Genomic DNA, 14,952 nt, shown 5'->3' with positions numbered 1-14,952 from the left:
CATACCAGAACAGACTCAATATTTAAGGCACAGAGAACCAAAAACAGTAATCAAGGTGGACAAATCAGAAAAAAAATTATCAAGGTGAGCTCCTCACTGGCAGGCTGCTCCCTGCACACTGTGACTATTATGTCCTGGAGTGCCTGATGACTGTTATGAATACAAGTTGAACCTCTCTAATCTGGGAGTCTCTCACCTGGCAACATCTGCAATCTGGATAGCTGGACAACCACTAACCATAGGTGTAGCTAGATTTCTCTGGGTCCCATAAAATTTGTTTACAGACACCAGTCCTGCCTCTCAGTGTTCTGTGCTGTTATTTACCCCTCAATGTCTTCTAAGACCCCAGTAAGCAGAGGAAGAGTTGGTAATGCTGCTAGACTCTCTCTTGGCAGCCACTTCAAAACGAGAAGGATGTCTTCATGTCACCCTCCTATTTGTGAGTCAGTTGATGGCTGCTCAGCCCAGTTCTGAAACTGGAGGTCTTATCACAGAAGGGAAGACGTTAGTAGCTGCTGGAGGGGCGTGGGGCATTTTTTAGCACTCTTTTTCTTTTCTCTGCCTCTTCTCGTGTGCAGTGCGACCGGACTCCTCAAATTGTGCCATCCCCTCATGGATTACCACTCACCAGTGGGGACGGTCCTGAGCAAGATTCTCCCAAGTGTCGACATCGATGCTGCACTTATTCATGTGTGCCTTCAGCCAGTCCTTATATCACTTCCTCTAGCCCCCAATGTTCCGCCATCCTTCCTTCAACTCGGAAAACAGAATCTGTTTTGGAAGGCACTGATCAGACATCTGAACCATGTGACCTGTCCTAAGTTGTTGGTGAAACACAATGGCTTCAATGCTGGTCATGTTCGACTCTTCCGGTCCACTAGTGTTTGTGCACTTATCCTCCCAAGAGATATTTAGGGTTCTCCTGAGGCAGTACTGATGATACTGTTCAAGAGCCTTCAGATGCAGTTTGTATGTTGTCTAGGTTCATCATGTACCATCTCACCTCATTTAAAATATAAAGGCTTTCTTTCTAGTCCTCATTTTCCAAAGCCTCCGAGTGGGAACTAATCTTTAGGAATCTGAGTTTCTCATGGGATTTATTCTAAAAACTATGGGTTATTTGTTGTAATTTTCTTTTGCTGAAGTGTTATTACTGGTTCCACCATTCCTCAATACAGTGTGCTCACCTCCTCAACACAGTCATAACTGACCTGTACTGTTTTTGAGTTATCGGAGCATGAGACAGTCTCCTTCACCCATACTTAAAATACACCCAAAGGAATTCTCCAACAAAATCACCACCAGGACCGAGTCAGAATTCAGAGTTTATCACCCTCAAAAGGCTGGTAACAGAACTTTATAGAAAACTGCAGATGTAAAAGATCAGAAAATATTGTCCGCTTATCAACATTCATGTTTCTACCCACCACATATTGACCATCATCCCCTTTGCACATCTACACACCACATATTATTAGCCAGTAAAAATAACCATTCAGCAGTTCACCCAGCCACCTACAGTGCAACAGGGTTCAACATCTCACGTTGCACTTCCACCACAGTATAGACACGATGTCTCTCCCATTCCACTATGGCCTGAAGAGTCCTGTCTACACTGACTACCCTCCCTATCTGACCTAGATACACACTGTAATAACACCACAGTTGCCCTCCCAAAGCCAATCAGAGATCATACGCTAGGCTAGAACCAACCATCATACTGTGCATGTAGCCCAGATTACCACAAACAGCCAAGCATGTGGGAACATCACCCCCTGCCCCCAAGTCTCCATGGAGAAGGATGGGTAGCTGGCAGATATACACCGTTCTTGGCAGTCTCCTCAGAGTCCAAGCGGTGCCTCCCTCACACCCCTTTTCTTTCCCCTAGGCCACTCACCAAGTGACATAACAACATAACCTGAAGGAACAGGGGCACACAATATACCTCCTGTTCTTCAGAACTGTGACCTACATATTGCTTCTGTGTCAGGTAGCTGCATGTTATTTGCCAATTATGGGCTCACTCAAGTAAATCACTTATCTCAAAAGACAGAATAATCCACCTAACACTCTCCCCACATGTAGCAGAGACTTTCACCTTTGTATTTCAGATGATTGTGAAAGGGGGAGGTCCAATAATAGCCTCATACACTGATGAACACACAATTACACCCTCCCTGAGTTTCTAGCATTTAAAGTTTTTCTAACTATAACACTCCCATTAAGCATTTTACAGCCTCATCTTTCTAACGCAGCAAAATTTCTAAGTGGGGATTTATGTTCTACAAATCTCTCTTCAAATATATGCCCAAATCATTACCTGGGTCGTTTGGTTGGCCCATTTAGCAGCGTGACTTTCTCCTCCATCTCTCTGTCACGATGGGGAAAAAAAAGAAAAAAAGTTGCCAAAAGTAGTAATGACATATTACTATAGCCCAAAACACTCCGCAGACTACACATATTGACAGGGATTACTTTCCCTTCAAATGAAATGCTGTTTCTACCAGGTAGACCATGGCAGCTATTTATACATCCCCTCAGCAATACACATGTAAAACACAACAGAGCTCTCAAACTGCCATGGGAATTAAAGGAGGCAAACAGTATATACCAAAGACAAAATTTGGCCACAATGCTGAAGCTTACACCCCAAATACTACTGAAAGTGCCAATGGATTATTAATAACCATGCGTAAACAGGATGTGGGTTTTAAATCCTATCCTCAAGATGGCATGTTCAACAAGACAACACCCTGTAGCATCATTCTGGGGGCTGCGTACCAATGAAAAGCACGGAAATAAGGCTATCATCAGTGGGACCAAAACGTAACTCAAACAGTTCAAGAGAATAGCCCACAGCCACCCTCAGCATACATGAAGTAATAAGTCACATCTGAACCAGGCCACCTAGAACACCACACAGCAGCACATCTTGGGATCTGACTTGTTGTCTCTGTGGGCTGCCCCTCTGCACTGAAGGGGAAGGTGGGCAAATAGACAAGCACAGCCCACAGGCTCTTGGTAAGTTGCCAACATGGTCATTAGTAGCTAAGTGTGGGCACCCACTGAAACGGAGCATTTTCATTACAACTCTGCAGGACAGAATAAGGAAACAAATGCTGGACTGAACTTATTAAATGAAATATAGGCAAAGAAAGGGCTTTTATAATGACCTTACAAGTGCCTGAGCACTGCTGCATGTTCCCAGACATGTTCTAATTTGAATGTCAGAAACTAGTATCCATTAAAGGAGTCTCAGAGAAACACATCATAGTTCAGCATATCAGCTATTAGGTCACAGAGGGACGATGGGCATTCCCCAGCCCCGCCCATTGCTCCCAGAGGTTAATTAAAAGGCACCAAACAAGGTTCTCTCTTGCCTGAATAACAGCAATCCACTCCCCTCTGTTAAAATGGGTGGAGTCTATTTCAAGGAGTACCTCCTATGAGCCAGAAATCAATCTAAGGGCTGAATTCAGGAAGCCTCAGCATTACTAGTCTGCACAAAGCTCAAAAGTCCCTCTTGACCCATACAACCCATCTACATCCAAGGTGAGAACATCTAGCTACCTTCTGCGTTTATGGAGAAGACTATGTTCAAGCAGCTCATCAGCAGTTGGCCTCTTCTCAGGATCCTGAAAGAGACAAGCAACAAGTCACTCCCTGAGGAAAGTGTCGTTGTCTACAGGGAAATCTTGGCTAGAACAGCTAATTCCTGCCCCCCCACTGGTCTCCCTCCCTCATGCCCTGCTTGCTTTCAGAAAGACGAGCACTTTAGCCAAATCGAAATAAAGGGCATCATGTCTCTGGACAGCACAGGGTTCAACGCCAGATTTTCAAATTGTGGACCCCCACGCTCCAAAGATAGGGGCAGTTTAACTGCCTCCAAGAAGTACTCTGAGTGCAGAAAGAATATTAACCCAAGAAGCATAGCCCAGAGCTGGAGCCAGAACAGACTATGCTGGGAAGGGACTTTCATCTCCACCATGCTGACACACTCGCTGGTCAATGTGAAAAGCTCTACTTCTAATTATCCCCCAACAAACAGCATCAGACAAAATCCCACTCCACCCTCCCTACAGATCCCATGGAGCTGGAAAGGCAGCTAGATAGGAAGTTTTCAGAGAGCAAGAGGAAGCAGAGGTCACTCTCACTGACACACCAGAGCCACACAGGCAGGTGCATGTGAGAATTTGTCTGCACCATCATATCCCTCTCTGAAATACCACATCTCACCAGTCACCCACTGCTCTGGAGCTGCAGGACTTAAGCACCTGCACAGAGGATCTGAAGAGAAGATTCATTTTACCAACCTGATCCAGACAGGAGTGCACCATCTGGATCAGCTCCAAGGAATAGACGCTGGAATCAACCTCCATGGCCCGATTTCCCTGTACAATCTTCACACATAGGTTTAGGGGATTCTAAGGAAGGAACAATGACCAGCTGTAAAGGAGATGACCTGAATTGTCCAGTTAGGAAGGATGCTGAAATCTTCTGATGTTTACCATCTCTTTTTCTGAATGGATATTTGACGAGTCCCTCCTCCTCTCAGCACAACTGTTACTAGCCGCTGCAGCAACCTAGTCACCTCCCTTGCAGAAATGCTACCTATTCCAGGCAGCCTTTCCAGTCTAGAGCTTGGTGGAAATATCAAGCTTCTCTCCAAAGAAATGTCAGGTTCCATCAGTGCACAGAAGCTCTCTAGCTCTGAAGATACCACACAGGCACTCAAGTACTGTAGCCTAGGCATCACTGATCTTGTAAAGTCAGAAAAGGACAGTGATGTGAAATAACCCCTTAGCTAGTACAGAATGTATCACAGCCACAACATGCCATCTGGCTGCATTTCTCACACGGCTATACTACACTAGCTGGCAGCTCTATTCACCCACCTGTCAGCCACACATACTCCCCTCCCCTCTGTGTGTTAACTTCCAGCTGTGCCAGCCAGCCACACCCCTCACATAATCAAGCTGTGGAACAAGATAAATCCTAGGAGAGCCAGAGATTACAAACTCTCACAACAGGACGCTTATTGTTAAACACCCCAACTACCAGGATAAGAGATAAGGAAATAAAAAGATGGAACTTGGTTGCACATCCAATTAATGAAGTCCTGCTCTGGTTAAAAGAAAATGTTTCTCTTCAAACAATGGTACTTTCAGACCACCCCCACTTTCATAAATACTCAAATTATCAATAGGCATGAAGAAATGAAAATAAAACTTAGAAAAGCTACAGGACAACCATGGACTCTACAACATTAACAAATAGCATATTCAATTTACCTCACAGTCTATGGACTTACTGTGGCATCAAAGGTTCTCTTCAGGGTGAGAAGCTCAAAGACAACACAGCCCACTGCCCAAATGTCAGATTTGAAGTTGTATTTCACCCCCTGGCAGAGCTCTGGGGACATGTAGTATGGGGTTCCCACCAGCTAAACAACAAACGTAGAAAAAGTTCACACACATTCCTACCAGACCCACCATAATTATTATGGGCTCATCAATGTTTCTATTGCAAATTCCACACAGAAAACCCAAAGTACCCATGCCTCTCTGATTATGATATAGCACACAGTGGAAGTCACTACTTTCAGGAGAGGGCACCTATGGTCCCTACCTCCACCTTCTCTTTGCTCACTTCTGCTCCAGATTCTGAAGGAGTGGGTCTTACCCACAAAGTGCATTACCTACTAAACAAAACTGGTAGTCTTTAAGGTGCTACAGGACGGCTTGTTTTTTTGGTTAAGCTACACACTAATGTGGCTGCCCCTTAGACTATTTGCAGTAGAAGGTAAACCAGGCTACAAAGCAGGTGATGACGATACATCAGGCTCAACCATCCATTTCTCATTAACCTGCCTCCAATTAGAGGATTAAGTTGTCTTAGCCACAGACCCTTAGACTGCCAAGGTACGCTGGGAGAATGGGCAATTATGTTATAAATGAGGTGGACTTTTCATTTGTCTTTCCTAGACTCTTACCAGAGGTTTATTGAGAAGATGCAGAGGAATATCTAAATCCCTTCTTATTTTATCATCCACTATTCATTTTCCCTTTACTGGGTTGTAGTTACGTAACCCCAGCTCTAGTCACACAGTCATATATCAACTTCAGTGTGATCAGCATGTATTTATTTTCACCCTCACAGGACTCAAAAGTGTCAGAATGAATTCTGCTCAAATCATCGCCTGGCCAAAAAGGAGGGGGCACAGAAATGCTACATAAGTCCCCTCCACACTTACCTTTGAGCAAAAATCATATATGGAAATTCTTAGCACAGAAGATGAATTTCTAAATGTTATGAATGTTACATTAAATGTTATGATTGCAAGGAAAATGGGTCATAAGTGAAATGGTTTTACTACATAGCAGGTGGTACCAGGGTATAGTAAATTAACCCTAAGTTCCCATTTGTTATGGGGTTGTGTAATAGTGATGATGTTCTGGAAGGAAGTTTCCGCAGGAAGGAAGCATCCTAGCAAAACATCAACAGCTGCAGTAAAATGTAACAATCAAGCTTTACCGGGGAAGTGTGTGTTGGCAGGTGTCCTAATATATAAATCCTTAACAATTTGGGAGCTCAGAGCAATCTCCCGTTCCAAGCCTACTTATCACCACAGGAACAAAGGAGCTGGGACACCCAATCTAAGCTATGAGCTGCTGACAGTAGAGGATTCTCAGCATCAGAATTCTAATACTGGAACTCTTTGTTGGAAGGGACTGTGATGAGCCCAAGTGTGTTCAGACTAAAGTGTAAAATTCTCCTTTTCAGTAAAGCTTTCTCTCAGTAATGATACCATACATACAATTATTTTTAAAAAATTCCTGAACATATAAATTCATACCCCCTTGTTATGTAGAGAAACAGACAATACCATTTGTTCTGGATTTTCTTCCTTCTTTGTAATTTAGAGTTCAGATTTCAGAGTGACACATACTGTAGAAACCCCATGGATTAGATACTGGAGGGAGAAGAGGATAGCTCCTTTAACAGATCTCTGTTGGATGCCCCAGCTCAATGTGCTCCAAACAACAGAGTCTGAGTGGCACATGCTTTCGTGAGAGAAAACTGATGTGCCTCTCTTCTCCTTCCACCCCCACTATCCTCTACAACACATAGATCCCCTTTCTCCAGCCCACCAGATCTAGTCCATCCTCCCTTTCCTATCCCATTAAACCATCAGTATTTTAGAAGCCTAGTGTGCCCCCACCCACAACAGGCTGGACGAATCAGTGAACTTTAAGAAAAGCTTTTTTCCCCTTAGGAGGTTGTCTCACATCTAGGGAAACTCTTGGTCAAATGACCCCCAAATTTGGATCTCAAACTCCTACCCTGCACCCCTAAAACACAATAAATTTCAAGACAATATGGACAGGATGGCAGATTTTGGAATACTTAGGAAAATCTTTCTTTAAATAGCAAAATCTCAGTTCTCACTGTAACAGAGCTGCATTATACTTATGGAATTAATCATCAGCAACTGGTTTTCTATATGCAGATAGCCAACACAGGATAATCCTAAATGCACAAGATGCTCAGAGAGGTATAATAGTCCCACCTGAATAAGAACTACCCATGGAGATGAACACACCCTAAAACAATAACTCTATGATATATTACTTGCTCCATTCAGTGGGTGTTTCCATCTTCCTACATCAGCATTGGAAGGGCTATGACATGCATCAACAAAGCAAGCCTGCAGCTGTCCTGTGCCAGCTGATTTGGACTTCTGCACAGCAGTGGAACAGCCTGATCTGCATATTTCTAGTTTCATGCTGCAGCCTGAGCTCTTGGACTACCCAGAGCCTAGAAGACTACATGGCAATGAACCAGCCTTGCAGCCTGAGTTGAATGACATGGACCAGCAGTGGATTTGTCTTTGCCATGCAGACATATCCATCAGGGTCAGAGAGATGGACTCAGATCTGCTCCCCTATCGGAGGGATGGGCACCAGAAGCTCATATGAAAATGTGTAGCCACTCAGATACTGTCAGAAAGACAAGTCTCCTCCAGAACCTGACTCATTTGAGTGGGATCAGGGAAGCAGGATCAGACCCAGAAAAGTGGACAGGGACCTCCTAGGACCTGGCACAGCCCCAGAAGCAAGGACTTGCATATCCCAGGTCCCGAGAAAGGTGTGTACACAGAGAAGGGGAAGAAGTTGCTGTCTAGCACCTTTGTTTCTGTTCTACTCCAGCCCTCCTGAAAGTTACCCCATGTTCCCTTCCTCGTGTCTCTCATCTGAGCACTCCAGCCCCTTTCACCTCCCTAACGCCCAGCTTCATTTATCCCTCCTCCATAATCCCCCTCCATTTGCTGGAGCCTCACACCCCTATTATTCCCACTCCTCCACTCACTAAAAAGCACTTCCCCATCTAGAAAGCATTCACCTGTGTAATTCTTTTTCTTTAAACAAAACAAAAAACCCTTTGATTACATTGCCCCAAAACTGCTCTGCTACAATATACTCACAGTCTCAGCCATGGAGTATTCAGAGTTCAGTTTTTTTGCCAACCCATAGTCTCCCAGCTTAATCAGGTTTGCTTTGGTGAGGAAGATATTTAATGTTTTTATATCTCTGGTGAGAAAAAGAGCGAAGAGTCACTGGGAAGCTGAAGCATGTCAGTGTTTTCCTGCTCATAAGGAATCGATTTGAACTTGAGGCCTTCCTTTTTCTGTCAGCTTTGAATGGCATCTCTCATTGTATCAGACTTCATTAGCAGGTCTTCAAACATGGAATGCTATATGTTACAGTCACTGCCCCAGCTTCTCCTCCCACAGTCCCAGGGCAGCAATCACACATGCACAAACAAATCATCTAGAAAGAACCTTCCGTCTTCAGAGCCCAATGCACAGACTGGTTCCTTCTCCTATGAACCCCAGTAAGGACCATTAAAGAGTTTTAATTTTCTATTTTCAGAAGTGGGACAATCCCAGGCATCTGAGCCCATGAAATATTTTTAACATAAAACAGTTTAAAGCACTCAAATCCTTATCTGTTAAGTATAACAGCCCCCTGCCTCACCCTTGGGCATGGGTGCTGGAATGAGGGATACTGTCACATCCCCTGGCTCTTAGCTGCCCCTTAGTATACAAACTGTTCCAGCACCCTGGCTTTAGGCAAAGGCTTCTGGGAACAGATAAGTTTTATACTAAGCCTGAAGGTTAGGTGACCATTAAGTATGAAGAAATGTGAATTCAGAGCTTTAAGCCCCTCATTGAAATGACAGTCCCTCCCACTATCTTCTATATTTAGAGCACTACAGATCAACATCAGCACCTGGAATTGTGAAGAAGCCACTGCAGTCCATGGAGCACTGGTGTCATGTGGTCAGCCCACATGAGTAATGATGCAGATTCACACAGTGATCTGGTGATCTGCTGATGGGGACAGTGTTCTCCACTACTGACTACCTCCAACCTGCCTCATTTAGGAAATAAATTTGTTTTGTGCTTCAAGTCAGAAGTTGGTTTATTTCCTTTACTGATATTTACCTTTTACTCAATAAACAGGATCCATTGGCAGCAGAATGAGCTATATAGAGCAATTATTTTGTAGTTCATTATGCAAAATCAGCAATACAGTTTCTAATCTGAACTCATGAGAGGACCTGGTGTTCAATGCCAAAGCACCCAGATGTAATCTGAGCAGGGAAGCTTCCCAAAGGGACACGAGACAGGTATAGTCTGATTTCTCCTCTGCCTGTGCCTCCTTCTAGCTAGGGGTATGTTGCTGCTGCAGAAGTAGGAGTACAGAGATTTTCTAATGGGGTCTGCCATCAGACACATGAATTCCACTTCCACCTGAGTTTCATTATTTTAAGACATCTACCTGTGAAGGATTCCCGCTCTATGGATACAGCTCACAGCTGATGCAATCTGAAACAGGTACCACACCACCATCTGTAGAGGCAGGAACAAAAGTCACATGAGGCCTAAAAATAACACATGCCATTTTCCTGGCAAGCTACACCAAGAGAACCTGGTGACAACAGCAATGAATATTCAGGCTGGAGGCTCCCTTAGGGAGAGCTTTTTTTTTTTATTCCCTGGGGAATATCTCAATCTGGAGATTCAGACAAGACGGAATCACCAAGAGATAATTTTGTGTAAAATGATCTTCAAAGTGCATTGTGATATGTGCTACAGAAATTGGTAACTTACCAGTACCAATAATTAGGAGTGCCCTTAATGTTCTGAGGGGGTTTTGGGTGGGGTGGGTCTTTGCACTCCCACATCTTGAAGCATTTTACCTTCATAAGACTCTCAAATTCTTCAAGCTTATTCTATGAGCTCTACAAATGTGAGAATCTTAATAGAGGGGAGAATGAAGCAGTGAGAATGTGGGAGCTAGTGAGAAAAGAGCAGTAGGGTTAAGCCCAGTATGGCCTAGGACAGAGCCTGACATCAGACAGGTTCATAAAGTAGTCAGAGAATGAGCCATATTTAGACTAGAGCTTATGGAAAGCAAATACAGAGTGAATAGAGTGACAGCCAGAAGAGAATTCAGAAAGGGAGACAGATCTTAGAGGAAAAATCACTGCTGAGACTATAAAGGAGCCGAAGCCACTGAGTCTCCCTCCATTACTTCTCAAATGTACAACTGCCTAGAAACATTCATAGGTTGAAAGGAAAAGGCTCCCTGATGCTTCAAAACTGCTTATGACGGCCAAATGAGAGGCAGGACCACACCCCAAAAGATACAAATGAGAGACCCCCAACAAGAATAGAGGTGAGCTAACGCTATGGGAAGGAGCATGATATAAATATCTAAACATCTAGATAGGTTCAAGTAGCGCTGAAAGCAGCACCACTCCTCTCCTCAAACAGCCCAAATTACCTCTTCCTCAAACAACTTGTCTTTCTGCCGCAGGATCTTATCATAGAGGTTCCCCCCTGCAATTAAGAGAGAGAAAAGAACATCTCAGTTAATGGTGATAAATGCTCTGCTAATGTATCGTTGGGAATCCAGTTAGGAATCTGCTGGATTGCTGTAGCCTCTTCAGCAGTAATGCTCCCTTTGTGCTCCTCACTTTGACTATAGTATCTCAGATGAACAAGCTCTTCAGAACGCGCATCCCTTTCCTTTAGTCAGGAAACTGGCACCTCTAAGGCTAGGAAGGGATTATTCTCTCAAAGCCTCACCTTTGATTTGTTCTAAAAGATGTATATGAAAGAACAGCCAATGCTCCTTAATCTCTTATGTAACAGTGCTTCCTAGAATGGGCAGACTTTTGTACCCTGCACAGGACAGCAGACTCAACAGCCCTGTAGAGAACAGCAAAAACACTCAACACAAAACAAATATAATTCCAACCATTTCAGAAAAGTCCCCAAGAGCTGCTGTGATTACTTGCCCTCTTCCCTGTCTGTTCCAGCCCCATTATCTAAATTGGTGATCATCAAATGCCCTGATGAAAGACATAACACATGGCAATGGAAATCCAGTAAAAGCAGAAGCCTTAATTGCTAATCACTCTCCCTCTCTTCAGGCTGCCTCACAATTCCAGGAGAATTAGTTGAATATCAAGGAAAGCTAAATGGAATGATGAACAAATGGACTGCAACAAGCCATAAACAAGAAAAGACTCCAGACCAAGAGAGCATTCTACCCACAAATCCCAAGTCTCCTCCGAGCACATCCTACACCATTTTAGTTCTCAACTATTATCTACTCACATTCCAGTGGCAATTATCACAGATGTAAGGGGTCAAGGAACCATTAAGCCCACCCCTCTTTTTCATTCCCAGGGGGATGGCACAGGACATCTGGAAGCATGTTCTCCAATGCTTTACCAAGTCTCAGGTGTCCCAAGCAATGGTGATGGAATTCCTTTACATCCATTGAGAGAGAGTTTTATAGATCTCCTGATAAGGAAGATTTTCCTGATATTCAATCTAAATTTCCCTTTGCCTAATTTTTTTCCCCATTCTTCCTGGTCATAACTAGGTTGCACAGAAACCTTTCTGCACTTGCAATCACACTTCTAGAATATTTTAAAATAATGCATCTTCCCCATTAGTAATTTGAAAGCCAAGCTTTTATATTTAGCTTTTCTTTCTTCACAAATCAAACCTCCATACCTCCAGCCCATAGCCCCTTAATCATCTTTGTTGCTCTTCTCTGAGCTCCTGCCAATGCGTCCGCATCTTTGGGGCACAGAACTACCTAGAGATGAATGCTGCATCTCAGATACAGTATCGCCACGGCTGTATGTAGGGAGACACTTTATGTCTCTGCTTGGTTATGTGATGCCTGTGTGCAGGCAAGCCAAAAAAATTACATGTTTTTATTACTGTATCAAACACAGAGCAACAATAAACTTCAAAAGCTCCCTATTCTGAAGAGATGTCCAGTGGGATTGTGAGTAACTGACCTAGACATAGTTTTATCTAACATATTCCTTACCTGGAAGGATGCAATGTGTAAACATCTAATTACTGAAACTTACAGTTTATACTAAACTGGAACCCACTGCCAACATCAAAAATAAAACAAAGGGACCCAGAGAAATGAGTAACAGCTCCTGTATTTTATTCTCCTCCCTATTGCTCTCTTTGGGGCGAATAATATTTTTCCAACCCTGACTAGCCCAAATATTAAGCATATTTGTTTGGCCAAAATACAGCTATGCCTTAAGCACACACTCTCCTCCTGGACATCTCTGGTTGCACCCTAATACTCCTGTCTACTGCAGGCTGAATTCTGAGCTCTCATATCATGCTGCCCCTTTTTACACCAAATAAAACAATTAATGCTGGGCTGCCCTCCAACAAAACAATTTAGGGAGAGTTATGTGCAAACACATACAAGTATGTGGTGGGAATGGAACCATTAATGCTGCCAGTCCTCCTCTTCCCCCTGAAATCAATTTATAATGACCCCAAATTCAGAGCCTCTGTAAGAGTGACAGGAAGACTCACACACAGTGGTGCCAGGGGCTGCCTCCCTCCTCCTTGACTAAAACTCGTCTCACCTAAAAACAAGGCTGGTGGATCAACAGAGCAGACAGGACCCAGCCCAGTGAAAAAAAGGACCTCTGCCTGCTACCCTACCAAAGGATTCTTGTGCAAGGGCCTCCTCTTGCCAATATCCCCACAAGCAGAGCCCTTTATGCGTGAGGCACCTCCAAAAAGTTATGCATGTTTGGAGTTCTCACCCTTCCTGCGGTGATGGTAGCTGCATGAGGGACCTTGCTCCCACCCAAAACAATCTTCTGCTCCAGTGCCAAGTAGCATTGGTGGAATGCCCCGGACACACACAGTCATCTGCTGGGCTCATTGGGCTACCCCCATGCAAAGCCTTCTACTACAGGAAATGGCAACACTAACTCCATCCAGAGCTCTGTGCTCCTAATAGCAGCAGCTGCACAATCTCCCAGATGCTATAATAGTAACGATAGCCTGGCCTCTCACACCTCCCAACAATGACATCTGCTGACCTCCCTACCCCCAAAACGGGATCAATGTCTCTTTAGATTTTTGGAAGTTATCGTTGCATTGGTTTAAACTGGGGTTGACTCTCCACAACCACAATGATCAGAAACCATGTTTTCCATTGGAAGAGGTAGCCTACAGAAGCTGATGGCACTTGCTCAGAAGATATTCCTACTTATGCAGGACTGGTAAATTTTCAAGCCCTGGTTGTACTCTCAACAGAGGGCTCATTTAAAATGGTACGTGTCTGCCAGCCACAGCTCTAAAATAGAAATATGCCCTGTACTGACAAGAAGATGGAGCAGATGACCTGATGGGAGGAAAAGACTGATGTACATGCTCAAATGTGACAGATATATTTAGAGGTCTACATTACAAAAGTCTCATTCTTTCAGTGCGTCATCACTCACAGTTCTCCACAAACTGGTTAGTCTCTGGAATTACTCAATTGATCACTTAGTTTCTCTCTTTGGCACCCTGCAACAACAGACCCACAATATTTCCTTCACTAACTGCACTACAAGATTGGGCTTTATGCTTCTTTTCTTTACAATATACTCAAGAAATACAGTTAATGAGCCAGCAGAGATTCTTCTCCAGAGCTGTGAAGAATCTTCCCTTTTGCAGGTGGGACTGGGGATCTCTCACCATTACAGTATTCCAGCTCGATTAGGAGTGTGGTGTTATCCATGAAATGATTGTAGTATGCAATGATGTTGTCATGCTGCAACAGAGCAAGGATAACTATTTCATTCAAAGCATCACGACGCTCTTTTTCTGACAGTCGGGTCAGATCCACCTCCTTCCACACCACAAGCGAGTCATCCTGAAACACAAAGACTCTTAATTAAAACCTATTGCTGGGAAAGGGAAAAAACAACATGTACCCTTGAGTCAGGAAATTAAACCTCCACAAAAGGTAAACATACTTGCTCTCTCTCAGAGATGTCATAGTTTTTGCACAGAATTAAATTAAAGTTTCTCTGTTCAGAAATCACTGCATCTAGCTGGCTAGCACTCCCTTGTTTTAAAATAAATTAGGAATTTACCCGGGAAAGAGAGTTATAAAAGTAAGGGAGGTTTTTATTGTTGTTTTGCTTGATTAGGTTTTTTTCTTGCACAAACTCAAGTATGTTGTGCATTCCCCACTAGAACAACAATTCTGCTATAAACCATTATTTTCACAACAAGCATTAATGTAGAGCATGGTGAAAGAGCATTGGCCCTCAGAAACTCCTTGTTATTCCAATGCCAGTTTCTCCTAACAGAAGGTTGAGGATTTTAACAGTCTGCCCTTATGGACTAACCCGATTGTGGAATTCTACTGCCCATTCATTGGGTTATTCCATCAATGCCTCAGTGAAATAGTATTTGCCCCCTGCCATCCATGCTATAATACCTATTATCCCCTGCTTCTGGCAGAAGTAAGAAGTGCTAAAGACAATTTGGTAACAGGAATCAAGTGTTTCTCTCTGTCAGCAACAAAAAAAATAAATGGAATC

At 43.6% G+C, this 14,952-nt stretch overlaps 1 protein-coding gene across 2 annotated transcripts in view; it reads right to left on the bottom strand.

The window, feature by feature from the left end:
• NEK9 (NIMA related kinase 9) overlaps positions 1 to 14,952 on the bottom strand; it is a 32,851-nt gene that overhangs the window by 16,019 nt on the left and 1,880 nt on the right. For both annotated transcript variants that reach the window (XM_074996760.1, XM_074996759.1), the window contains exons 2-9: positions 14,099 to 14,276; positions 10,854 to 10,909; positions 9,846 to 9,916; positions 8,486 to 8,591; positions 5,312 to 5,443; positions 4,314 to 4,424; positions 3,571 to 3,635; positions 2,321 to 2,371 (exon numbers count right to left, since the gene is read on the bottom strand). In XM_074996760.1, coding sequence (XP_074852861.1) covers positions 2,321 to 2,371; positions 3,571 to 3,635; positions 4,314 to 4,424; positions 5,312 to 5,443; positions 8,486 to 8,591; positions 9,846 to 9,916; positions 10,854 to 10,909; positions 14,099 to 14,276 — 770 coding nt within the window. The remainder of the gene's footprint in view (positions 1 to 2,320; positions 2,372 to 3,570; positions 3,636 to 4,313; positions 4,425 to 5,311; positions 5,444 to 8,485; positions 8,592 to 9,845; positions 9,917 to 10,853; positions 10,910 to 14,098; positions 14,277 to 14,952) is intronic.

Source organism: Carettochelys insculpta, chromosome 6 (assembly GCF_033958435.1).
Source record: "Carettochelys insculpta isolate YL-2023 chromosome 6, ASM3395843v1, whole genome shotgun sequence".
Classification (NCBI taxonomy): Eukaryota; Metazoa; Chordata; order Testudines; family Carettochelyidae; genus Carettochelys; species Carettochelys insculpta.
The sequence above is the reverse complement of the archived record's forward strand: the minus strand, read 5'-3'. Positions and strand labels throughout refer to the sequence as shown.